Source organism: Zalophus californianus, chromosome 15 (assembly GCF_009762305.2).
Source record: "Zalophus californianus isolate mZalCal1 chromosome 15, mZalCal1.pri.v2, whole genome shotgun sequence".
Taxonomy (NCBI): domain Eukaryota; kingdom Metazoa; phylum Chordata; class Mammalia; order Carnivora; family Otariidae; genus Zalophus; species Zalophus californianus.
In genome coordinates, this window is record NC_045609.1 from 74,649,377 (window position 1) to 74,677,153 (window position 27,777).

Below are 27,777 nucleotides of genomic sequence, written 5' to 3' on the forward strand. Positions count from 1 at the left end.
GAACCTGGAGGCCAGTGGGTTATAGATGGGAGACTCCAAAATGTGGTGGTCCCAGCCCAGGATACTTCCAACCTTCCATTAAAGTGTCAAATGAGTCAAGACATCCCTGAGGGCTGAGCTTTGTGGCCCAGGCTGCAAGCGGGGAAGGAGTTCTGAAGAAAGGAAGGGCTGAGTGAGGAGAGCTGGTGCAGAGCACAGCTTCTCTGCAGGTGTGGGACCCAGCCTGGCATTGAAGAATGGGCATCCCAGAGAAGGGGGTGCCTTCCATCCACCGGGACAGGAGGAAAGGCGCACACGTGGAATGGGCACAAGGACAGCAACAGCCCTGGCTTATTTTGTATGAAGGTTCCTTCAACTAGTCAGCAGAGCACATGCCCTGTCCCTGCGGGCCCGGCCTGGACGGTTATGTGAAGGTGACTCAGCCTGGGCTCCTACCATGGAGGGATTTCCAGCTAGCAAGGAGGGTAAGGCAGGCCCATGAGGATCTGTCACACCCCAGAAAATGAGGTGTTCCATTAGAGATTCAGAGACAACACTGACGGAGTTCAGAAAGGGGTACATGTCTGGGTTCCTATAAGAGTATTTATTGAATCACATATTGCTATACATCTACATGCATCTATTGAAAATAACCATCCTGTTTTAAAGTGTTTTCTCATTCACTTTCTCATCTTATCCTAAGTGACTTGTGAAGCAGGCAGAATAGATTGGATTGCTTTCCAGATGAGCAAAATACAGCACAGATGTTTTAAGTGATCTGCTTAAGTCAGGAACACAAACAGGCAAGAGTAGAACAAGAACACCCTGTCCATCTCGGCCCATTCCTGCAGAAGTATCTAGAGCAAAGGGCACAAGAAGCTCTATAATCGCGCATGACACCTAGCAGGTGTAATGAAGCCAAGTAGACAGCTGGATTTGAAAGGGTAGGACTGAGGCAGCCTCTGAAGGTACAAGAGAAGGGATATGACCCAATAAAGTCTTACATTCCCGCTTTTCCTTCTCAAGTCTTGCCTGTATCATTCCCCGCCCCTAGGCCTGTCCAAGCCATAACCATTCGTGGGGTTCACCCCGAATTTTTCGGGCCACACTGGTTTTCCCTCCCTCTGATCGCCCAAGGTGGGGGTGGGGGGTCGCGTAGCCGGTTCTCTCCCGCACACCACAGTGTGCCCAGACAGCACACTGCTAGGCTCAGGGCAGGGGGCTAAATATAGGCGAATGAATGAATTCCTGGTACCTCCACGGCCCAGTGAGGGTATATCGGTCCCCATGAGTGGGCCAGCATGGGACACCCTCGCCACCCGGAAGAGCTCACCGACCGCGAGCAACGAGGGGGTTGGAGGGGAGGGGGAGGCAAGATGGCCCGGGGCCGTGGGGACCACGATGCGCCACCAGAGGTTCCGGTCCCCCGCTGGAGGCCGGGGCTAACGCTCCCACGCTTCCGCAGAAAGCATTTCCTGAGAGCGTGAATTCTATTGTCGGGGAAAGTGGTAGAAAATGACACCGGCAGAGCAAAAGCGTAGGGACTAAAGGAGCCCAAGCCCCGGGGCCATTCCCTCAAGCAGAGGAGGGAGGAGAGCCCAGGAGCCATGCGCAGCTCCGGCCACGGCAAGAACCCGGGCTGGAAGCCTCGCGAGATCGGGGGGGGGGGGGGTCGGGATTCTCGTTACGTTGCCTAGCGACGGGCAGGACGCTCGCAGGACCCCAGGCTAACCCCAGCTGTAGCCTTAAATCTCCTACCATGGGAGAAGAAGGCGGCGGCCGTAGCTGTGGGACCACTAGGGAGCTGCAGAGGCTGAAGCAGCAGGCGATGGAGTACTACCGGGAGAACGACGTCCCACGCAGGCTGGAAGAGCTGCTCAACTCCACCTTCTACCTCCAGCCTGCCGACGTCTACGGGCACCTGGTAGGGACCTGGCACAAACACCCGCTTCCCTCCAGCCCCTCTCCCCCCGCCCCACGCTGCGGCAACGCCATGCGCCTGCGCCATAGAGTCGCGCACGCGCGCCGCCGCCGCGGGCTCGGGATCCGTGGTCTTGCGGGGAGGCGACCCTGAAGGAAGAAGCGGTGTGGAAACTTGGGCGGGGGGAATCGAGAGAGAGAGAGAGAGAGAGAGTGGTGGACAGGAAGCCGCTAGAGGAAAGCGGGGTCTAGGCGCGTTCGGGGCCGAGCAGGCTCCCTCGCTACCTCTGAGCCGGTCCGCCTGGTTGCCAGTTCTTCTTAAACACCTTAATACCGCGTAGCTCAGCTTACCAACCTGCAGCGGCCTCCGTTTGACCACGGATAAGTGCCCTGGCATTTGCCTCAGCTTGGCCTCAGCCCACCCTAGGCTTCATGCCCAGCCCGCTCTCATTGCTTCCAAGTCTCACTTTCAAGCCTATGCTCTCCTTGCAGTATGCACCCATCTCATCCTGAATCCCTGTCCCCACCCGACCAGCTGCCACCCAAACTCCAAATTCACATCAGTCTTGCCCGTTTCGCCTGAACTATTTGTCCTCGAGTGTTCCTAAATCATTTCCTGCACGTGATGAGACCTCCCTAGGCTTGCGAGCTTCATGGAGAGCAGGGGCCTTTTCCTACCACCTGCCTAGCCCCTGTGCTCCGCACAAGATCAGGCACATACCTTAGCCTTAGGCAGTGAGCAGTTGAAACAAACAAGCGTGTTCTCATTCCCAGATCCGTTAAGTACTAGCCAACACCTTCCTTCTGGAAGGCAGTGTGGTTGGGACAGCAGAGTATGTAAATGCAGTGAAGAAGCATGGTGTGTTTACAAGGGTCAAAACCAAGCCTTCTTGAGGCAGTTGATATGGAGAATGTTCCATGAATGTTTATTTTCCTTAGTCATGGCCTATAAGTGAAAGTTGTAGGTTGGGGCGGGGTGGGGAGGGATGTGCTGAGCTCCCAGTGCTATGTGATTTATGTTATTTCACTTAATCTTTAGGACCACTGGGGGAGGTAAAAATTATGATTTCCGTTTTACAAATAAGGAAACTGTGGCCCAGTGAATTTAGATGATTTTCCCAAGGGACACAGTGAATGACAGTGACAAATCAAACCAGGTCTGTGTCCCTAGTACCAAGGAGATTGCATGGTACATAGTGGACACTCAAGCACTTATTTGTGGTACAAATGAATGAATGCGACTCTGACTTCCATTCTCTTTCCACTGTCTCTTACTAGATGAATTCTTTTAAGTTAACTAGTCTAACTTCTTCATTTCACAAAGACACCAAGACCTTGTCTCACAGCTACCTAGTGCAAAAGTTAAGACTAGAAACTTGGACTCGGGTCCCTCAGTGTAATGTTCTTCCCAGTCTACTAGGCGGCCAGGACTTTGGTTTGTACAGCTCTCTGGGAGCTTGATAAGGGACAAAAACCACTGTTACATAAAATAACTGGAGTAGTAGATAAGGTGATATGTGATTGTGCTAGACTGAGGGACAGATCACTGTATGCCTGTCAAAGGAATTCAGGGGTAGGGAAGATCCCTGTAGGCTGTAACGTCTGAGAAAGTTTTGGCTTGGACTTTGAAAGATGTTCAGGAATTGGACTGGCAAAAAGACAATGTCCTTTTCATTTTGTCACTGTGTGGGTTTTGGCCATCAGTATTTTCATTTAGTTTCTCCCTCTATCAAGCCCAACCTGAATCGTGCTGCCAGAGCAGGATTCCTAATCTGACCATCATTCCTTTGCTCAGAAACCTCCTGTGGCTCCTTACTATTCCCTAAAGCCTGAAGTTCCTCCCTTCCCTCCCCCTGGCTTATCATATTCCTTTGTATCTGCCCTTGACTTCTCCCCCTTGTCTGCCCAGTGAAATACTACATATTCTCCAATGTTCAGCTCAAATGCCATTTCTTCTCTGCTTCTGTTACATCCTAGAGGAACTGAGGTAATGAGGAAGATCCTTGGGGGCAGTAGCAATACGATTTAGTCCCTCATCATAGAAGTTATGGTTGAAAGAGTTTGAGATTGGGAGTCAGGCAGACCTGATTCTATTCTTAGCCCTGTCACTTAGTAGCTGTAGTAGACGATTATACTGATGTTCCCCAATGAACCACACCATCAGGGGGACTGGTCTTATGTAAATCTCTCCTACACTGACTTGGGACTTGGCCCTATGACTTGCTTTGATCAAGAGCACCTCGCCAAGCATGATGCAGACAAAGGCATGGTAAGTGCTGCCATATTGAGGTTTGTAGTATTGAAACACTCCCTCCTGGGAGCCAGTCGTCATGTTGCCAGGAAGTCCAATTACCCTACTGGAGAGAGAGATCAAGGTATAGAGGCTCTGGCAGATGTAACAGCTCCAGAAAATCCTGTGAGAAAGACATGCCCAGCCAGCCCCTAGGATGTTCTAACCTTCCTGGCTGAGACACTAAGACACATGAGTTAAGTCATCCTGGATACTCTGGACCCAGTCAAGTCTCCAGATCGCGGAGTCAGAATCGGAGACCCCAGGCAAGACCAGCCAAAAGAATTACTCAGTTGAGCCCAGGCCAGATTGTAGAATCATGAGTGAATAAATGGCTTCAGCCACTAAGTTTTCGAGTGGTCTGTTACTAAGCAGTGAATAATTAAAACATTGGTTATTTTACCTTGTACAATTTTTCTGGAACTCAGTTTGCTCGTCTGTGGAATGGAGATGATACGATTTACCTTACAGAGTTGTTTTGAGAATTTTATGACATAATGTATACAAAGTTCCCAGGGATGTGTCTGACACATATTAGTTTATACAAGATTTAATTTATGGAATCCTAAATATGCCAGGCCCTGTAGTCTGTGATACAGCGATAAACAAGACACAGTCACTCCTTCAAGGCACATATTAGACACTTAAAAAATGTTAGTTCCTTTCTCTTCCTAACATAATATTGTACATTGTGGATACTCATTGCTAGTTATTTCAAATTCACTATAATACACAGCTTGTAAGCTAGATAATATTTTTCTCTCCTGATTCTATCTAAATTCATTGAGGTACTTACTCTGTAACATATAAACCATCATCCTTAAAATATATGGATGGTTTGTGGTGCCTGGGTGGCTCAGTGGTTGAGCCTCCCACTCTTGGTTTCAGCTAGGGTCATGATTTCAAGGTGCTGGGATAGAGCCCAAGTCTGGGGGCTCTGCACTCAGCGGGGAGTCGGCTTCCCCTCTCCCTCTGCCCCTCCCCCTGCCCACACACACTCTAAAAAAAATAAATAAAATCTCCATATATATATATGGATGGCTTGAAAATTGACTTTTGCTTTAGTTGTGCGAGGGCACCACCTGTGAGCTGATGAGTAGTAGATGACCTATTATGTAGGTTGAGGTCATTGGATTTTGAACTCAAAGATCAGAGACCTGGTCTGTAACGAATGCAGATAAAGAGCCCAATACAATCTGGCGATAAAAAGGTCAAGGGTGTGCCTTCACCTTCCCTTCCTCCGCCTACTCTCCCAGTTCCTGCTCCTCTGTGTAGAAACGCCATCTTGAATCTTTTTACCCAGGCTTTTTGAGTGGGCTTTGTGCTTCAGTTTCATTCTCTTCCCTCTCTTTCTTGGATCACTTCCAAATGGCTTCTGCTTTCCCACATCAGTGAAACTGCTATTACCAATGTTCCAACAACCCTCTTTGAACATGTTCTGGGAGTGAGCTGCTGGTGAGTGAAATATGGCCTCTGCAGAAGCCTTCACCATTAAACTATCAGATGCCTTGCAGGGAGGACTAAAAACGGGCCCCCAGAAGGTTTCCAAAGTTTGCATCACAGCGTTCTAGAGGCCAGCTGACTTCCGTATCTTGGACAGCAGAATGGGTTAGGGCCTGCTAAAAAGTGACATGGGGTCTCTAAGAAATGTATGTGAAAACATTCCCAAATGTGTCATGTTTGATGGACAGTTTGCTTCCAGATAGGAGTCTTTTCAGAGAAACTAAGTAATAATTTTCAAACAACTATGCTCCTCCATTGGGTAGCTGGAATCATCTAATTAAATCAAAGGTGTTTGTTTCAAAGTAAATTAATATGGCTAAGACTCCAATCCTGAGTTATTTTTGTTTGTTTGTTTCTCCTCCCTTAAATTCATATGTACTACAAATTTCACTCTGAGGCACCATCACCAAAACAGAAATGGAAGACAACATGGCAGATGGAAGATTATCTGCTTCTGGAATAGCCCAAGTTAGTGTGGGCCTCATATTCCTGACTTATAAAAACAGGGAGTATAACCACATTCCTCATGCTTATTTTTCTTCCTAAAATGCTATGGATTTGAAGGTAGACTTCATGCTATGAATGCTATGGATTTGAAGGTAGACTTCTCCCTTTCCCCCATCAACTGATAGCAGTTGACATGGATTCTGGAGTCAGCCTGCCTAGAGGTGAATCCCAGCTCAGCCAGTTATCTTGCAATCTTGGACAAACTATTTCATCTCTCTATACTCAGTTTCCTCATTTGTAGAGTGGAGCTTTTTAAAAATACTACTGATCCCATAAGGTTGTTATAAGGCATAAATAATGTGGGTAAGACACTTAAAACAGTGGCCGATATAATGATATATTCTTTAAAAAAAAACTTTAAATATATGTTTTAGATGCTTTACAGTTTTATATTTTGTTAGATACTATTCTGTAAAATGGAGAAGTTTATTTGATTTCTAAAATTATATTGTGGGTTTATGTCATTTAAAACTTTTTAAAATAAATCTATAAGAATAAAAGACTTTTGTTTTCCTTTTTTATAACTTCATTCAAATGTTTCATTTGGCTTATAAATAAATTCACATTTTATAATAATAAAAAGAAAGAAATGTATTTGAGTTTCTGCTGAGAGTTCAAAAGAGAACAGATTGTTCCATATCCTGGAGACTCCACATCAGGTTAATCCAAATCTCAGCATGTGAGGGCAGGACAGTTCCCACAGAGTTGCTAGCCTAGAGCACCCCTCCCTTCCCGCATGAGGAGGACACTCAGGGAGAGGTTTAGTAGAAACTAGAGTAAATGTGAATGACCTTTTAAAGATAAATTAGTCATGGTATTGTAATTTTTGTTTTTTTGTGCATGTTGAAGGCAAACTGCTTTTCTAAACTTGCAAAGCCTCCCACCATATGCAAAGTAGTGGGGAAAAACGTATTGGATGGACTGGGGCTTCCAACCCTACAAGTGGAAATATTCTGCACCATTCAAAATTTTCCCAAGGTACGAAGCAGCTTAAATGTGTTCTTTATTGTGTCCTGCTTCCATTGCATTTATTAGCATTTATTGTCTAAAGTGTAGAAAATTAATGTTTTGAAATTCAGCATTTGTGAAATATACACATACACACAAGTTGTAGGTAGTTGTGTACATAAAGCATGAACCATAGAAGCAAGCATATTGCTTTATTAGGTTTAAGTGCAATATTGGTAAGACATGACATGCCAGCCTGAAGATGATCCAAGATGGAGAAGTAGGGCAAAAATAGTTTTAAAACTCGGACATCATTAATGTGATGAGTTCTATAAATCTATAGGTATGTTTATAGATTCATATGTTTATATATAGACTTATATAGATTTATAGATATGTGGGCTGATCTACACAAAGAAAAATTCATTTTCATAATTGTAATAATTCACTTTAATTGCTACATATTTGTTAGAAATAATTTTGCTACAGTCTCTGGGAGGCAAATAATTATGATTAAGTCTGTATCCTTTTAGCTATTTATTGGAGAGGTAGTGATAAAAATGAAGTTCAATGTAAGATTTTTATAAGTGTATTTTAACAAGGTGATAATTTTAAATGTTCCCTGAAGTTAGGTTCCATACAGTTTCAGCAGTTATAAAAATATCTCAAAGAAAATTATATATTCTCATTTTCCCTTTGAAATTGGTGATAAAATATCATGTGCCTTAAAAGCTGGATACATTCAATTTCTTCCTTTCTGTAAGAGGGAGGGGAAAATGCAGAACACGTTTATATTATTTTTAGAACATAGGTTCGGTGGTGATCTCAACGCACTTTGAAGTCCACGAGAACACTCCGCCCGAGCTGGCGGACGCGGAGCAAGCAGAAAGGTCCAATGCGGTGAGCACGGCTGTGCAGTGGGTCAATGAAACCATCACCGAGGAGCTGCGGGGCCTGGCGCCCTCCAACCAGGCTGGGGTGGACCAGGTGCTCAGGTAGATCTTGAGCTTGCAAATGAGAGTGTCCAGTACAAATAGTAGCTCTTTTCTTTTTATTTCACCCACCAATAAAACAGGTCTGTCATATCTAGAAGGTACAGTCAGGAAGTTGAGTAAGAAGCCTATGTGAAAGCAGTAAAATGCACTCTTCTGAAAACCTTGTTTTTAAAATGTTCCTGTGTGAGGCCACGTCAGGCCCCTCCGCCTCTTTTCCATGCGTAGGATTCAGTAAATGTTTCAATAGTTTCTCAGGAAAAGCATTAAGTTACGAATCCAGATGGTGTCCTTTCTGTCCCCCAACCTCACATGCCACCTTTGAGGGCTTCATACTCTTTCACGGAGTCCCCGTAGGTGATGCTTATGGTCAGTCCTCCAACCACAAACTGGTTTTCCATGCTTTGCCCACAGGTTGACTTTAACACGTGAAAACCAAGGAAGTGGTTGCTAGGGCTGTGTCAGGACTGTTCAGCGCCCAACCAAGGAAGGGTTAGCATTACTGTTCCTTTTGTGCAAGTCCAATGCCACAAGCCTCTTGGCCAAACAAAAGTCAACTGGATTCTCTCCTTCCCTAAGCTCCACCACTTGCTTAATTATACAGAACATCACATTTTAGTTTGCTTCAGAGTTGGATCATAACCTTTATAAAAACACTTTTTCAAATTGTTTTTGGTTTTCTGGGTTTTTTTTTCTTCTCATCTGCTGTGATCATATTCCTAATTTTATTTCCCAACGTAGTTTTTCCAGACCTTCTATTTTATTATATTCCTTTTCTCCTGGAATTTCTCTTCCTCAAACCTCCCATCTGGACTGGCTCCTCTCTAGCCTACTACAGAGATGCTTTATTGCCCTCCTACTTCCTTAATCCTATATCTTCCTCTTTCTTGACTTGCTGGATTACATCCTTTAATTATTTTTTAAATTTTTTCTTTAAATTCAATTTAGCTAACATACACTGTATTATTAGTTTCAGGGATAGAATTTAGTGATTCCTCAGTTGCATATAACACCCAGTGCTCATCACATCCCGTGCCCTCCTTAATGCCCATCACCCAGTTACCCCATCCCCCCATCCACCTCCCCTCTGGCAACCCTAAGTTTTTTTCTAGAGGTAAGAGTCTCTTATGGTTTGCCTCCCTCTCTATTTTCATCTTATTTTATTTTTCCTTCCCTTCCTCTATGCTCCTCTGTTTTGTTTTTTTAAATTCCACATGAGTGAAATCATATGGTATTTGTCTTTGTCTGACTCACTTATCTCACTTAACATAATACCCTCCTCTAGTTCTATCCATGTTGTAGCAAATGGCAGGATTTCATTCTTTCTGATGGCTGAGTAGTATTCCATTGTATATATAAACCACATCTTCATCCATTCATCTGTCGATGGACAACTGGGCTCTTTCCATAGTTTGGCTATTGTGGACATGGCTGCTATAAACATCAGGGTGCAGGTATCCCTTCAAATCACTATGTTTGTATCCTTTGGATAAATACCTAGTTGTGCGATTGCTGAGTCATAGGATACTTCTATTTTTAACTTTTTGGGGAACCTCCGTATTGTTTTCCAGAGGGGCTGCTCCAGTTTGCATTCCCACCAACAGTGTAGGAGGGTTCCCCTTTGTATCCTTGCCAAGATCTGTTGTTTCCTGAGTTGTTCATTTTAGCCATTCTGACTGGTGTGAGGTGGTATTTCGTTGAGGTTTTGATTGGTATTTCCCTGATGCCGAGTGATGTTGAGCACTTTTTCATGTGTCTGTTGGCCATTTGTATGCCTTCTTGGGAGAAATGTCTGTTCATGTCTTCTGCCCATTTCTATTAGATTATTTGTTCTTTGGGTGTTGAGTTTGATAAGTTCTTTGTAGATTGTGGATACTAGTCCTTTATCTGATAAGTCATTTGCAAATACCTTCTCCCATTCCAGGTTGCCTTTTAGTCTTGTTGACTGTTTCCTTTGCTGTGCAAACGTTTTTTATCTTGTTGAAGTCCCAATAGTTCATTTTTGCCTTTGTTTCCCTTGTCTTTGGCGATGTGTCTAGCAAGAAGTTGCTGCAGCCAAGGTCAAAGAGGTTGCTGCCTGTGTTCTCTAGGATTTGGATGGATTCCTGTTTCACATTTAGGTCTTTCATCCATTTTGAGTTTATTTTTGTGTGTCCCTTTTGGGACTTCTCAAAGGTTTTTTTTTTTTCTTTTTTTTTTTCAACTATGCATTTTAAGGCTTCCTTCCCACCAAAAAAAAAAAAAGGGAAAATGAATTCTTGCCCATTATACTATATATTTCACTGTCTATTCCTGACTCATTTTTCTTTTGATGGTCATTTATTCAAAAAGAAAATCCAGTAGCCCTTAATCAAATTATATATTCAAAGTTTCCTTTAAATATATAAACAAATAAGCTCAAATAATTAAAAAAAAAAAAAAGCACCTAAAATCTTTAAAGCTTTATTTCCAGGCCAAAATTAATTTCAGCTCTTGAACACAGTTTTGTAACAGCATCATTATTTTGGGACCCTGGAAAGTTAAGCTGATTTGTTTTTAAGTAGCTAAAAAAGCAGAGTTAATTGTTGAAACATATTGAATGGAAGTCAGCACTGAAACTGACCAAAATTATGAGTGATATTCACTGTAAAGCCATTATTTTCTTGCCATGAAGGACATTCTTTGAAAATAAAGTACGAGAAGACAAAGAGAGGAGAGACCTGGAAAGGGGCCTGGAAGACCCAGCAGTGCTCACCCCTTTGCCTCTACCAGCGCCACCACCTCCTCCTCCCCCAGCCAGAAAAAGGGGACAAAAGCAAGGTCAGTGGCTCCTTGCAGAACTTTTGATAACCAGCGGGTAAGGAAGAAAGGCTGAAGCTCGGACTATCTTTCCAGTTAGAGTCTTTTTGCTGCAGACCTAGGTTAGGCTCCACCCCCCCCGCCGCCGCCCCGGGTACCGTCCACCCTCCAGGCCACTTCCTTGCTCGATGCTGCCATGTTGGGCAGGCAGGGTTTTACTCCATCCCACCCTCCCTTTTGTTTGTAAGGAAAAACTATTGCTTACCCAGAGGTGAGCACTTACTGAGCAAAGTGCACTGAACAGTGGCAATGCTGGGGACAGGGAAAAGGAAAGTGGCATGGGGGACCTTTAACTGCCCCCCAAAATATTCATTAGCTCATCAAAAGCCACTCCATATTATAAAGATTAATGATATCCTTTGGTATGAATAACCAACCTTTTCTCAGTCCTATTAATAACATATTAATAAAAGTTTTCTTGGGGCGCCTAGGTGGCTCAGTCTGTTAAGCATCTGCCTCCGGCTCAGGTCAGGATTTCGGGGTGCTGGGATTGGAGCTGTGCATCAGCTCCCTGCTTCTCCCTCTGCCCCTCGCCCCTGCTCCTGCTCTCTCTCTCTCTCTCTCTCACTCACTTTCTCTCTCTCAAATAAAATCTTTAAAAAAAAAAAAGTTTTCATTGGAAGATTTTGCTCTTTTAAAGCAAATAATCAAAGTTATCATGGCCCTTTGTTCCATGCTTTCCAACATATTGTCAACTTCAGCCCCTCTAGTATGTTAATTCTGGAGCTGCTGCTAGTATTGTAAATAGAGTTTTATGTCTTTCCAACAGGCTTCTTGAGGGCATGAATCATGTCTCATTCAATTTAGCACCACCAGTGCCTAGCATGATGCCAAAGCACAAAGTAAACACCCAATAAATGTGGGTTCCCTTGAATAAGAAAGCACCAGAACCAAGAAGGGGATCAAAGAGACCATGGAGACATGGTTTCTTATTTCCTAGATTCAGATGCTGAGGCCCAGAAAGGAAAGGAGAGTCTCCCAAGGCAAAAGAATCGTGTAAGACCAATCTCCATGAACAGGGGGATAGCCACTGCTGAGTTACAGCTAGAGATCTGCAGAAGGTATCCATTTGGCGGTGGCTGCTGCCTAACAGACCTTGGAGCGTAAGAGAAGGGACGAAGGAGGAGGGGACAGTTTACGACGTGTGATGGGGTTCCGTGCCTATTCCACTTGGCTTACCTGCCTGACGCAGGCCAGCAGCTGGGGGAGGGGCACTAGCCATTGAGAATGGATGGCGTGGCACCTGAGCAGGCTGGGTGGCTGGGAACAAATGAGTGTGAAAGGTGGGTGAGGCTGAGGGTGGATGGCCGGATCTGGAAGCCATTTCTAATACAACGATGCATCTGTTTGGGGCTGGCCAGCAAGGTTACTAGTCAGACACACGCATGAAGAGACGTGTTCAACAGAAAGCTGGGTACACAGGCGCTATGGTGGGTGTAGAAAACAAAGGACTTGGAATTCAGACTCCAGATCCTCTTCATTCACTTTCTGTTGGATATCGGGCAAGTCTTTTGATCCCTCTAAGCCCTAGTTTACTTCTATGTGAATGTGGGATAACAGTACCTGCCCTATATGATTGTCTAAGGAGTTAATATTGAATGTCTGAAAAGTTCTTGGAGTGGCAAAATCCATGGCTACAAATGATTTGAACATTCGGGAGTCGTAAGCGAAGTCACACAGAAACTTCTTCGGGGGTTGAGGTGGAGAACATGTTCTCCCCAGCCTCAGTTTCCCCCCTTTCTTTACTCTGGGCCTTCACATCTGTAAGCAAAGCATCAAAAAATATAGTTTTATCATAGTCAAACGTCCTCGAAGGGAATCTTTTATCCCTGTTTTTCCCTCCAGGGAGGAATGATACTTTTACAGAGAAACCCACTGTGCCTCCAGAATCCGATGAACCTGTACTGAATGGCAGCATGGCCATAGGGGCCGTGTCACTTGCCGTGGCCAAAACCAGTGCCATCCTGGACAATAACCCCCTCTACTTAAATATTGCATTACTGAAGCACCGTCAGGTCAGTATCCATTGCATTCCATTACAAGGATCCGTGAGTATCTCAACACCAATGAACTGTGTTTCTTGTTTGTCTTGCTTTTCCCTCTTCCAGGAACAGCCCACAAAGCTAACTGTACCTTTGCCCATGGTGTCTCTGGTCAGCTGCGGGAAGTCATCACCTGGGAAGCTGAATTTAATGAAAGAAGTGATTTGTATACCCCATCCTGGATTAACAGCTAAACAAGTACCTTCTATTATCTCACACCACTTTTTCTTTTCTTTTTTTTTAAGATTTTATTTATTTATTTAGAGAGAGAGCAGGAGCAGGGGGAGGGGGAGAGGGAAAGAGAGAATCTCAAGCAGACTCCCGGCTGAGCATGGAGCCCAACGTGGGGCTCGATCCTAGGACCCTGAGATCACGACCTGAGCCGAAATCAAAAGTCAGACACCCAACCGACTGAGCCACCCGGGTGCCCCTCACACTACTTTTTCTAAAAAATAAAAAAGTTAATAATAATAATAATATTCCATCATCGAGGAGTCTTTAGTGTAGGTCCCCAAGGCTTATGACACCAAGGGAGGGAGAATTAAACATAAAATGAAAAAAAATATTTTAGGAAATCAGAGAAGCAGGAAAAAAGCAAGACCTCAAATACAAGGGGCACATTTAAGCCACCTTCGATCTTTGGTTCCCTTCAGCACTGACTCGTGCCGGTGACTCACCAAGGAGCCCTGGGTGACTTGGCAGGCTTGATAGTGCTGGAAAGCTGTTATCTGGGGGAGTCGAGGCATCTTTATTTACTGGCCAAGACACTGTGGTGGCAGCAAGAGGAAGCTGGCTCTTTCCTAAAAGCCAGTTCTGTTCAGGAAGAGCTCCAGGACCAACCAGACTGCCTGGCACGGAAGAGAGGTTCAGCGCATGCTTCTAGAATGAAGGAATCCTAAGTTGCCTCTTTATACTTAGGGTGTGCTAGTGTGTATATTGTTCTTCACTGGCCTGAATGAGCCCATATGCCTCTTTAAATCTTCATGAAATATTCTACCAATTAGGCGTTAGGAAGAACTTATGTTCATGTTCTGTAGTGGATGTTTTCAGAAAAAAGTACAGGAAGTTCCATCCCCTCTGGTAATACATTGAGTGATATTTTTAACCTAAGCTAGAGAGAATCATTTTTTTTTCTTAAATCTCAAGATAATTTCTTCATGATAGGAATTCTTTTTTAAAGAAAATAACCATTCCCTCACGATGTACTGATTGTGGAACACTAGCAATTCATAGCTGGCTCACCATCTGTCAGATCATGTTCAGACCCTAGCACCGGCATCTTTCCTGCAGTTACTTTCTGTTGTGCTATTCGGGTACCAGAGTAGTTGGCATGCCATCCTTTATTTGTCTCCATATGCAGATCCCACAATCATCAGAATATACTTTCCTGTTTTTTTTTAAGTGACAGCAGCTTTATACTGATTCAAACACTGTCATGCAGAATCCCTTGGTGACCGATGACATGTATTGCAAAAGGGTTGGTCAAGAGACTATGAAAGACAATGAAGCTGACTTGATCCAACCAACTGAACCAGTCAGTCCTGAACAGTGAAGAAAGGATACTGAGAAGAGCCTCGTTCATATACAACCAAATAAAAATTGAGGGCTGAAGATTAACATTTAATCTTCTGATTTTGTAGACCACATCTAATCTACTAACCAGAATACCTTATCAGGGACCCTATAAATATTCAGTTAGAAATAGCCAGTGTGTGCTGTAAGTTTTTATATTTAAAGTTTCTAGACTACACTTGTGGAAGATCATCGTTATTTTACTAGATCACGGTTATTTTACTTACAGGGCGTGGAGATGCTTCTGGAAATTCAGAAACAAATTAACAGAACAATTGAAACGGTATGTAAAGAGAATCTATGGTATCTAATTGCTGATACTGACACCTCCTAGTATACAAATTATACTTCATTATGAAATTAACTCAATATTGTTGTTATTGATATGTAAAATGTATTCATTTGCCTTAGGTTTTTCATATGAGCTAAGCATATACATTCCTTCATTGGCCATGGATCCAGTTTCTGATGGCACTTAACAATCTCATCAGCTGGCTCTATGCTAAGATCATCCCTTAGGATTTGCAAAGAAAGGATTTGGTCCCTAGGATGTGCGAGGCAGTTTAGTGTAATAGTTAAGGCACAGGCTCTGGTGTCTACTTAGAATCCCGGTTGGGCAAACGGGAGCCTTTGGCCAGGCAGCCCTCGATGGGGGAAGCCACAGCAGCAGGACAATGACAGTATGAGTCCCTGGTTGTGCCCGTGTTTGTCTTGTTCACCACTATATGTCTCCTGCCTTGCACATTGATTTGCTTCCCAAGCGTGGTATTTTTACCAGGGGATAGAAAGTTCAGCTGACTCCACAGTGCAAAAAAGCAGGAGAACTGTATTTGCAGGTAGTCAAGAGTGAGCCCTGCTGATTCTTGACAAACATGCCCCAGTTTACAGAGCCAGGAAATGCTGGGTATTAAAATGCATCCTTTAAAGGCTGAATCTTTGCTCCAGAACGCTGTCAACACCCCACATTGTGGGTACTGAAAATGACCAATCATCTTTGGAAAGTATCTTTGCTTTTCATCTCAAATGACATTACACATACCAGATTCATCAGATTTAATGACCTTTGGTTGTTTTCAGAAGTCAAATCCACCCTGCGGAGAAAGTGTTTGTACCTTAACAATATTTAAAACAATATTCAAAACAGTCTAAAGGCAGATCCCACAGTGGTGTTGCTCCCTAAGGGCAAGGAGGGAATGTCATAGGAGTGAAAAATACTTTATTTATATGAGTAGAAATGCATTTATATGAATGGAGGCAGAATATAAGGATGAACTAAAGGGAACACGTACCTGAGTATGAGAAACAGTTTGGAGTTTTTCAAAATCGGGAGGGGCTGGTATGGTCCCTACGTGTTGGGGCGGGGGGTTGGGGGGCGGTGTGTGGTGTGTGTGCGATTCACAGTGTGACTGGTCAGGCCCCAGAGCAGTGGACAGGCCCCAGGACCCGAAGCTCTGCTCGCTGCTGCAGGCATGTCTGAAAATGGCAAGTGATTTCTCTCTCTCTTTTCTGTCCTGCAGCCCCCTCCAAAAACAGAGACCAGAAAAGGGCATAATGGAAGCAAGAGAGGTCAAGTAAGTTTATGTATTTCTTGACCACACTTCAATATGACACAATTCATTTATGTACTCCCTGCCCCTGTTCCAACCCCAGTCACGGTGCTCCAGGAGCAGGGCTAATGCACTCGGAAACTACGCAGTGATGCTCCTCCAGGAACACTAAACCCGATGACCCCAGAGCTGGAATGTCATTCTGCGCCACCCCCCCCCTCCCCCGGCCACAGGTTGCCGGGCCAGCAGTTGTCTCTCCAACGGACAGCTCAGAGGGTGTGCAGAAGCATTTATGAATCCACTATAATAGATTATAGTTGAAACTTGATAGGTGAAGTGTTGGGGAAGGTGAATCTCTGCTAGCCAGCTGAAAGTCATATTGATTTTAATCTTACCCCTACCAAGTAAGAGAGAAACAAAAGGCACAAAGTGATAGCCATTTCTTTCTTCGGGTCCTGAAAAGGCACCCAAGCACCATTTCAGATGAACCATTCCCGGAGCTCAGATTTGGTTGGTAGCCTCAGACAAACAGTTATTGTCCAAATTGGCCAGGGTGGCTTCAAGAGCCTTAGGAAACCACCTCTACCTGATCAGACAACAGCTTTGGTGACTGTGGGTGCTCAGGCAGATACACCTCTTAGATGCCTGAACTTTCAACAATATAGTTGGAATAACCAGTAAGAATCGTGGAGACAATGCAAGTGGCGACGGGGCTAGTAGAGATGAAAAGTTAAACTCCTCCTCAACACTGGGAGAGAGAAACGTGTGAAAAAATACACCAGAAAGTTAAGTACCTGACGGTTGTATCTGTTGAGATGAGCACAGGCTCTAAAGTTAGACCCTGCAAGAGAGTCAGGGCACGATGACCGAGCAACCAAGTGTCAGCGACGTCCGCCTCATTCCAGCAGATTGTCCTGTGTGTTCTGAGAAACTCAGACCAGGATCAGCCCTTCCCATGATCAGCTTTCCTACTTTTTTTTTTTTCCTGTTAGAAACAGGTTAAATGGTAGATTCTAGGGAGGCAGCCACTACCAGTTAAGAAGCATGAACTCTGGAGCTAAACTTCCTGGATTAAAATCTGTTCCAAGTTACTTACCGCTCTGTAAAGTGGGATAATAATAGTACCTGCTTCAGGGGGTTGATGTAAGGAGTAAATGTATTTATGGAAAACGTTTAGAACAGTAACTGGCATTTAATAAGCTCTAAATAAGTGATGCTTTTATAGTTTAGAAGACTCTCACAAAACTCAATTGATACACAGCAGTTTCCCCACCTATTCCTTTGCCAAATAAAGGGTTCCTGTCTCTGACATTAAGAATGTCAGATGGTTCTTATAATTAACTAGTGTGATCAGCAGAGAAATGGGATATTTCTACCTAGGTTCATGTTTGCCCTCAAGTTTGGCATGCATGCACACACACACCCTTCAGAATCACTGATACTGCTTCAAATGTGTTATAATTCATAGTGGCAACTTATGAGGAGGGCACGTCAGGGCTGACCTTGCACCAGAAACACATGGCTGCCTTTCCCTGGGCTGCTCTGGGTGCCAAACCTTCTTCCGCTGAAATCTATCCGCAGTGCTGCATTGTTTTAGCAGAGATCTTCTACCCTTATTCAAATAAAACCTTTCCTGAAGGAGGGTTCCCTGTTCACACTTAGATTCTTCAAAAGGAAAACAGAACACAGGAAAGAGCAGGTTTGGAAGTGGATGGAGGAGGACAGAGGTAAGGACAGGCCGGACAGACATTTACAAGGACAGCCTGGAGTTCCGCCCACTTCGGGGTTGCGGCTCAGGGCAGCCTGTGTGCAGTGACACAGCTGACCAAGACATTATACAGCACACCAGAGAGACAAGAGTGTTCCCAGGTCAAGCCTGAAACCGTGGAGGTAGGAAAGTTACTCCAGACACTTTGGGCAATCATATGCCCAAAGGTCATGCAGAGATGAGGGACACCTGGACATAAGGGTAAGGCAGACTCAGAGGACCACATGTTTAGAGCGCTGTGTCGGGTTATCAGCAGTGCCTAGTTTATAACCAGGAAGCTCCAAGACCTTCACCGCTCTATATTTATATGCATCATTTGCTTTCGGTCTTATAGCAGCCCATCATTGGCAAGATGTCCCATCTTGGCTGTTTGACCATTAATTACGACACCATAGAGCAGCCGCTGATCCTAATACAAGGCATCTGTGCGAACCTGGGGCTGGACATGGGCACAAACCTGCACCTAGCCATCAACTGTGCTGCACATGAGCTGATGGATTATGTAAGTTTCTGCTCCAGGACAGTTACTTTTTTGTTCGGTCCTATTATTTTTAAATTAGAACTCGAAAGAAACATGTATCTGAATATTTTCCAAACAGATCCTATTGCTTTTATTAATATTGTGTGAGGGTTCCACATATAAATGGAGTCGAGAAAGCCCGGTTAGCTAATGACCAGAAAATAACATAACCATGTAAATTTTAAAAATTAACAGAAAATGTCAAAATAATTACATACAGAAATTCTGTAACAAAAATTGCTAAAATGGGTTGCTTACATTGCAATTGTGAGAGCGATTGAAAAATAACAAACTGGTATGTTCCGCTGAGTTCACTCATTTGGTTGGTAGATGCTGAATTTGTCAAGCACGGAAAATGGATCCGTTGTAACTGGAACTTGGTAAGCCCTTCTGGCCAAGTAAGTGGTTCTGAGTTTCTGCTGTGACTCACTTTTTAAATATAAAAATATTTCCAAGTTGTTGACATTTGTGGAGAATATATTTTTATCCAATTAAGCCCATCCACAGTGTTAACCACAGCCTGGGTTAGGAGGACAGAGCTTTAGCGATTAAACTTCACCCAGAGACGACACCACGTGGGGGCAATTACTTAAAAAAGAATGGAAAACGGGTTCATTTCTTAAAAGCTGCAGTCCTCACCTCCTTAGGATAACAGAGCGGCAGTTAACCTTTCAACCTGGGAAGCTGGCATATTCGCAAAACTGATAAAAGTTGTCTGTCTTCTACACATACTTCCCTTTTTCGAATACACAAATGCGGAGCCTGTGTTGTATACAATGCCCAGCGTGTTGACAGACATTGTGGTGACTTGGTAATCAATGTCAAATTCAGGGGACATGGCCAAAGACAACTCCGCTTTAATTTGCAATTCTTTTAACTTCAAAGGAAAACTTGAACAGCATATAAGAACCCTAAGTTTCAGCTGACTTCTAAGCCCTTTTAACTTTTCTAAAGATACTACACGCATGAAGGCATGTTTAATGTAATTTCCTATTCTCCACATAATGATTGGTTCCTAGACATACTATTACGAAAAATAATTGCATGTTTTCATCAGCAACGTATACCAAGAACTATGAATATACTGACTGCTAGTGCTGGCTGGAATGGGTATTTTTTGCTTATATTCAGTGAAATGTATTAGCTTGATATCAGATAATTCTTACAATGTTAATTCAACGTCATTAGCATTTCTTTACTGACAAGATAGGATTTTCAAGGTTTTGCAGTAAAGAAACAAAGTTCTGGCTGCTTTTTAATCTGAGAAAAGTATAAAATCCTTTCAAGTATGGATTTCTTTGGAACCTGCTCAATTCCAATGGGATCCATTCCATTGGTAGCCATAGCAGGAAGGCGTTAGCAAACCAGTCATTCTGTTCCCTCCTGCCTCCTTCCCGGTACCTGAATAACCCAGGGGCCATCCCCCGACACAGACTTGGAAATCCGTGCTAGGTTTTGCAGAGACGACACTCGATCCTTTAGCCCCGTTTACTTCCATTCTTGATGACGGGGGTGCTTTCCAGACTTCAAATGAATGGAGTTGAACTAGAACTCCTTCGGAACCACATGGGTGCTGGTAGAGCATGCACACTACCTGAGAAGGAGATGCCTTCACATGGGTCACCGGGCAGTTCAGAGTGGCTGTTCGTATCTCCAAAGCTTCGCCCTACTTTCAAATTTTAGGATATTCGCCGTACAGGAGACCAGCTGTTTGTTTACTGTGAGCGGAATGGTAGTGGGTTCTGGTGAATGGGAAGCTAGGCACTGCTGTCCTGCTTTATAAATTCATGTTACCGCCCGAGGACCCCAGCAGCCAGGTAGCTGGCCCGTCACAAGCCTAAGTAAGAAATTAGTGCCCCGCTACTGTGTACCTGGTCTTTTGCGTAGAAGGCTTCATCTGAAGTCCGTGGGAGGAGCTCCATGGGGCATGAAGAGGAATGGTGACTTCATTTCCCCAGGCTAATATTTAACAGATATTTAAACAAAAGTACACAGATGTCTCATAGGAATACGGCCCAAAAAGAACATGTACAATCTTTCGTAGGCAATGAATAAACACGAATGGGAATCCAGCCTTTCGCCTTTGAGGAATTCCTCATTTATCTTTATTTTGTTATTGTTGTATTGTTTGTATTCCGCTTGCCAGAGTAGAGGGAAGTATGAAGTGATGCTGGGAATACACAAAAACGCAGCGGAGATGGTTGACCTGTACGTGGATCTGATCGACAGGTTCCCTTCAATTATCGCCTTAATCGATCCTTTCAGGAAGGAGGTAACAGGATTCACCTTGAATTTTATAACAGCACAGAGCAAAATCTCATTCTTTTGGCTTGGTCGCTCGAAACACTGCCATCTGGGCTGGGGCGGAGGGGCTTTTCTTCAGCATAGGTGAGGGGGGCACGCAGTAAGCAAACACAGAGCCCAAGCACGACGGCCTGGGAGTGTGCCTGTGTGCAGAATGAACAAGCTCTTCCCGGGCACTGGGGCGGGGCGGGGGTGGGGGGCGGCCCCCGTGTTTTCACGAGCAGCCCAGGGACAGCCAGCCAGCCACTTGCCAGTGGGCCCGTCCCACGCCCGTGCTAATACGACCAGAAACTTGACCTCGGCTAGGCCCCGTGTGCCCAACCTCCACCCACTTACCACATACGCAGGAAAGTTGCAAAGCCGGATTTTTAAAAAAGGTTCCAGAAGGTTCTTCCATCTCTTGGAGCTACAGCATCCCATGCTGTAGTTGTTCGCATGCCGCAGCAGGCCATCGCTCTCCCTAACGTTCGGAGACTCCAAAACTTAAATTCTTGGCAGTACGGCGTGGAGAGAACCACTAGATACACTGAACAGACCCGCCCTCTCGGCGACCAGGCCCGGATTCGAGGGTGGGGCCCGAGAAGAGAGCTGCCGTGCTCGGGGTCCCAGCGCTTCGCTGCGCCCCGGCCCCGCCACCGCTGCGCCCCGGCCCCGCGCCCGCAGAGCCGCGGCCGAGCTCCTTATCCTGTCGGCCTCCGTCTTCCAGGCCTTGTCCCCGGGCTCTGGCCTCAGCTGGTTTTCCTTTGGCAAGATGGCCCGTGTTTGGGCTGCTCTAGTGGGATAGGTCCGAATCTGGTACAGAGGCGTGGGAGACTTTGTAGATCATCAGTTAAAAAACACTGAGTATTTCATTTCATGGGATGGTCTCACCAGGAAAAACGAGAGGGCTGAGAAGGAGAGCCCAGAGCCCTCCCAGGCTCATTTCCTTCTGTTGTCTGTTCACCAGAAAGAACAGTAGAATCTTCTGGCCCGCCAGCTGTTAGTGGTGTTATGGATAATTCAGTGGGTAGGAATAGCTTGGGTTCAAAGGACTTCCGAATCAATGTGGAGCATTTACTGTGTGTTAAACATTTTATCCATCAGATCTTTAAGCTCAAATTTAATCATTTGAAGTTTCTGTTGAATGAAGCTAGTTAATTCGTGTGGCTGTGGTTCAGGCATCATTCAGCCGCAGAAACAACAGAAAACTGTTTTGTGGATCTCAGAAAGGTGTTTAACTCTGAGGAGGAGCTGTAGGGTTCCTGTTGTTTTGTGACATGCTTAATCCATTGTAACGATCGGCTCTTAAATATTTACCCAGGACTCTGAACAGTGGGACAGCATCTGTAATGCTCTTGGTTCCAGGTGTTACATCATTGCAGGAGCTGCATCCAAAAGCATTTCGAAACTTCTAGAGGGTGGTGACATCAGCACCCCCAAATCCAGCGGGCTGATCATCAAGCATACCAACCAAACTACGATGTCTGACTTGGTGGAAATAACCAATCTTCTTGACAGTGAGTAGAAGTATAGGTCTACAAGACTCATAAGGAACTTAGCTTGGTTACACAAGGAGCCAAAAAGATGCAGTTTGTCAGTTAATAAAAAGCATGGTGTGAATCTTGGAAGAAAAGCAGATTTCCAGCCGTTTGTGAGAGCTCTACTACTGGGAGACAATTTGCAGCTATAGCTCACCGATCGACTTCCCAGTGGTCCCAACAGCAGTCCCAGTCCGGGAGCGCCCCCCCCAGGGGGAGCTGCCTCACAGGTGTGGCTGAGGGCAGTGCCCTATCAGCTTCACACCACAGGACAGCGACCCCACTCTCCTACCCTGAGCTTTTAAAAATTCCTCACAAGTTTCAAACTCTTTGCCAGTGTGAGGTCTGTGAACATGCTTTGCCCTGTACCATTTACTCAGCTAACTACTCCTGATCCTTCACGTCTTTCCTTAAAGGAAACCTTTTCAGATATATGTGACTTTCCTGGCTTCCCCCACCCCTACCTGCTTGCTCTGAAAAGCCCTCATAGCTCCCTGTACTTTCTCTTTGTAGTACTGGCCACAATTACATGTACGAATATTTAATGTCTGGTGCCCCCGCCACTGGACTATAAAGTCCCACGAGTTCACAGGAGTCTTTTTCAGTGCCTGAAACGTGAGTAGGTCTCAGGAACTAGGCAGAAGGCTTGTCTAAGACCTGGAGCAGGGCTCAGAGCCAGGCTGGCGGCCAGGGGCCTGAGCTGGTGCCAGAGAATGTCATGGAGTGTGCCTGTGTCCCTTGTGCTGCAGACGGCCCAGGTGAGGGCCCAGGGAGGGCATTCCTGTAGGTGATAGATGGGAGGCCCCAGCCCTGGCCTTTCCTCCAGGGGCCACCACTCAGCAGGCATGCTGTCACTCACCTTGGATTGCTACTATAGCCCCTGCCTCAAAAACACCAAACACCGTCTCTGGAGAAAGAACCTTGGGGCTGGCATTCTTTGTAGACGTGGCAAACTTCAAGGGGTTCTGAGCTCCTCAAATTTGGATTAAGGACCATCAACACTGCTCTTCTAATAAGTTAACATTCAGAACGACAGATTCCTTTGAATCTAATTCTACATGATGAATTGCGAAATCCAATAAGGCTTATCAGCTCCCCAAATGATGCCCTTGCACCTCTCATAGGTGCACACTTTTCTACAGTGAATATGGACAAGATGGAGTCATGTCTTACAGCTGTGGTCCTAGAAACAGGTCAATCTAATCTGAGCATTTTCCCCCTTTAGTGGTCCTAAAGGTCTTACAATTTCTGGTATCTTAAATTTGATGAAATTTGGCATTCGTGTAGTATTTAGCATCTGAGCTACTGGAAAGAGATAAACAGATAAAACCAGGGTAGTAAAAATACAAATGTTTAGGTCAGAATTCTCTGGTGGTCAAATCATTGACTCTTCACAGGAAAGTTATAAATCTTGGCAAGTTTTAAATTTTGGTTCCAGAGGCTCATATGTGTGTGTGTGTGTATTTGTATTTAGATGCACATAAACACACACACATATATACGTGTGTATGTGTGTGTGTGTGTGTGTATACATACATATGCCCTTATGCTCACTGTTTCTATGCCATCTAAATCTGAAAAGAATTCCTCTGCTCACAGGTAAGAAGCACATCGCCATCTTTGGAAGTACAGAAGGAGAGTCGTCTGATGACAGCCTAGTCGATTTGGTAAGTACTGAAAGCTGGTCAATTGCAGAATTGCCAAAACACTGCTTTTATCATGAATTGGTATTTCAGAGAAATGCAGTCTTTGGTGGAGAAAGTCATGTAACCTTTTATGAAATAGACTTGCTTCCTCCCAGACAGCTACCTTTTGCAAAGAGCTAATCTTTGAACTTTTAAAAAGAAGAAAAATTGAAGTCCTGGGAAAATGATGAGCACACTTAAACGGCTGGGGTGTGCACTTGCAATCTTACCGCCTAAAATGAAGCAAGAAAGGCCAGACCATTCTCAGATAAAATCAGCATGCTCACATGACTAGTAAAGCATCTGATATGTAGTCATGCTGTTTACCTTTTGCCACTCTCAGTTTGCAAGCAGGCCACCTTACCTACATAAAGATAGAATACTAAGTTGTAAGAGAAAAACCAAAACAGCACAGTGCCAGTGCCCTTTCTCCCTAAAGAACTGTTTGTATTTTAGCAAAATGTTGAGTTCTTGTTTAATATCAATTTTGTCCCCCCACTCCTACCCCCCGAAGGCCATCGGACTTGGTGTCCGGTTTATCAAGTTGGGAGGTCTTTCTCGTGGCGAGCGGGTGACTAAGTACAACCGCCTTTTTACTATAGAGGAAGAACTTGTCCAGAATGGAACACTGGGTACGTGCTGCTTCCTTGTTTTGTTTTCACTTAGCCATGAATAAGAGAACAAAGATTGGAAGAAGGGGAATAGGAGACCCTCGGCAGGAGGGCAGGGGAATCCAAAGACCATAACTAAGTGCTGACAAAACTAGGCTGGCATTTGCCGCAATGTGCATTGTTTTCTTAATGGATTATCTATTTACCTGGATGTTTCAAACTCTCGCCCTTCTTCTTGATGAATAAGCTGCATGGTGCTTTTCAATAGAATTAATTGATTGGAATCTCCAAGCCTACCTTTTGTTATGGTCCAAATTATAGCTAAGGTCTCTCTGACAGCCCCTGAAAAGCTAAAGGCAGATGTTATCCTGACGATTCTTGAAAACAACTCCTTGTACTTAAGCAGACGGCATGTTAAGTTTAACGTCATAATAAGGCTGTGGTCTCAAGAGAAACGAACCAATCATTTAGGAAGTCAAACCTCTGCAAATTTGCATGCATAGAAGGCAACTTGTGTACTGGGTAATTGGAGAAAAATACCCCAAAGATGCATTTTTACCCTTCACAGTACTGTGATGGCCAAAAGCAGGTGCATAGCACACAGAGATATTTAAAGAGACCAAGTTATTGTCTTCGTAATTCTAAAAATAGTTTGCATTTTAGGATAAACAAATCACTACGCTGGGAAAAAAGTGTTTAAGTAGTGTTGGCAAAGTATGAAATTTTCTTGGATGCTATACATGAAATCTATTAAATGATAAACGTATTAGGGCCTGTAGTGTAGGGCAAACCCGTTCTTGCATATGACAGCAAGGAAGTAGTCCTGTGTTGGGCCTCAGGATATACATTGAAAAAATAAAGAAGCCAATAGAAATTGTAATTAGGAATTTGTCATGTTTAACATATGTTATGACCTTGAAACACACCCTAAGCTTCATAGAAAATAAAAATATAATTGAGAGATCCTTCAGGAGCAATCAATAGTTAGTTTGTGTTGTTTAGTGTGTGACACAGGGCTTGTTTTTTCAAATAGATAAAATCATATTGTTCCTACGTATTACCTGGTGGTTTTTTTTTTTTTTTTATGTCATCCTGACTTGTGAAAGCCTTAAATTCCTAAATGGCCCATCACATTTCCAGCCAGACTTCACCACAAGAGAAACAGCTGCTTCCACGCATGAGAAAGGACAGTGACCCGCAGGCCCAGACCCTCCCTCGGGGCCAGGGCCAAGCCTTGGGCATTCTGGACTAGATTAACAGATTACAGGCATGCCTCATTTTATTGCACTTTGCTTTACTACTCAGACACTGCATTTTTTACAGAATGAAGGTTTGTGACAACCCTGCGTCGAGCAAATTGCTGGGCACCATTTTTCCAACGCATTTGCTCATTCCACGTCTCTGTGTCTTGTTTTATTCATTCTTGCAAAAAATGATGATCAGTGGTTCGCTGAGAGCTCAGATGATGGTTAGCATTTTTTAGCAATAAAGTATTTTTATTTAAGGTAGGCACATTGGTTTTTTTAGACATAATGCTATTTACTGCACACTTCACAGACTACAGCATAGTGTGAACATAACTTTTATATACATTGGGAAACCAAAAAATTCTCAAGACTCGCTTTACTGCAGTGGTCCAGAACCACACCGATGGGATCTCGGAGGTGTGCCTGTGATGAGAATTTCTCTGTCATTGGCCTGTGGTCAATACACCCTACTGACAGTGGTCGATAAATGGGAAGGGGACCAAGAACTGGAAAGACAGATCTCCCCACTGAGAGAAGTAGGAAATCCTGTAAAAGCTCAGCTATTAACTGAGCACTGTCACTGCCCACATGGACCCGACTGGAACTGAGTCTGCAGTCGTCCGCGTGGGAATGCTTAGTTGGCGATGGTTTGTACTCACGTAGTGGACTGGCCGCTCCTCTTCCGCTAAGCCTCTGCCCAAAGTCCACTGCACACCAAATGTTCCAGAAGGGCACCATGCAGACTGAGCAAAACAAGTGTACTGTACAGTTAACGTCTGAACAAAGTCAGGCCCAGTTTTAAATGGTCCCGGGACCTTTTCTAATGGTGAGGGGACGCCTCTGGGCAGTTCTGAAGATAGTCTCCTTTACATCACAGAACAAAAAACATCAAACTTCACACCACTGGATTTTACACTAAACTTTATTGTTGTTGTTGTTGAGTAGGTTTCAATGGAGAACACACTTTTCCCTTGAATGACGAAGCTGAAAAGGGGACCAAGGCACCCGAGGCTGTGGCCACCGTGGCTGGTGAACTGCCCGAGCTCCTGGAGCCCGTCTTCCCCACAGAAGTGATGGAGTCATCGGCCAAAGCATGAGCATCTTCTGGACAGGCCAGCTTTCGGCCACACCACCAGCATGAGACCCGCAGAACCCGTGTGTGTCCTCACGTTGGCTTTGCCCGACAACATCCCTAACCAATGTACTCTTTTTATTCTTGTGATTTCACTGTTTGGTAACATCGATATGTCGTATTTCTGCCCGAAATTACACCTGTGACCTGGGTCTTCCAGACATCCCATTTCCATGGGGATTTCGTTTGTGTACCAGCTCTCCTGTCCACTTGGGGGGCCACGACCTAGTAAAAGAGTCCAGTACCTCTGCTGCTGAGCGCACACTCGGCGCAGCTGAGTACTGGTGCCCGAAAGTACAGGCACATTTTTGTGGCCAGCCTCATACAGGAAGAAGTGTGAGAACTTCAGTTTTTTTAACAGCCAAACAGCTTCTTACTTCCTTACCCTTAATTCCCTTTTCCCTGATTCCCTCCTCTTTCTAAATTTTCATCTTTATTATATTACTTACATGCTTATGGGTGTCCTAAGATCCTTTTTGGAAAAAGAAGGTAGTATAAATGAATAAACCCATCAGTAAATGGATACATATTCTTAAGGTAATTAACTGCTCAATTATTTATGCAACAGCATCTAACAGGGGACTAAAAACGATCTATCATACAGGCTGACGAAGTGCCTCTCTTGTAAGCCAGTATCAGGGTTATAGAAGAAAAGTACCAGAGATAAATTTATTCGAACACATACCTATAGATATAATAATGTCCTACCGCTTTATATATTTTAGCTTCTCTGTTTAAAAGTTACCATTTGCTTTCCTCCAGAATTATAAAAATTGTTATATACTGACCTGTAGGAGAGTTGCCTAAGTTGAGATTTCTGATATATTCTATAAGTTTTTACTAAGTACACTGAGA

At 44.4% G+C, this 27,777-nt stretch overlaps 2 protein-coding genes across 3 annotated transcripts in view; one reads left to right on the forward strand and one right to left on the reverse strand.

Annotated features, from left to right (window-relative positions):
- The window catches only part of HSPA12A (heat shock protein family A (Hsp70) member 12A), a 155,759-nt gene extending 153,813 nt beyond the window's left edge, over positions 1-1,946 (reverse strand). For both annotated transcript variants that reach the window (XM_027595948.2, XM_027595945.2), the window contains exon 1: positions 1,738-1,946. In XM_027595948.2, the coding sequence (XP_027451749.1) occupies positions 1,738-1,740 (3 nt within the window). In that variant the 5' untranslated portion in view covers positions 1,741-1,946. The remainder of the gene's footprint in view (positions 1-1,737) is intronic.
- ENO4 (enolase 4) lies at positions 1,739-27,534 on the forward strand. The gene is made up of 14 exons (XM_027595951.2): positions 1,739-1,903; positions 7,049-7,177; positions 7,952-8,142; positions 10,793-10,938; positions 12,823-12,992; positions 13,086-13,217; positions 14,821-14,874; positions 16,109-16,162; positions 18,241-18,408; positions 20,573-20,698; positions 22,031-22,226; positions 23,847-23,914; positions 24,447-24,564; positions 26,736-27,534. Exons 1-14 carry the CDS (start codon positions 1,739-1,741, stop codon positions 26,885-26,887), a joined length of 1,869 nt encoding a protein of 622 aa, XP_027451752.2. The 3' UTR covers positions 26,888-27,534.
- Positions 27,535-27,777: the final 243 nt, after the last annotated feature.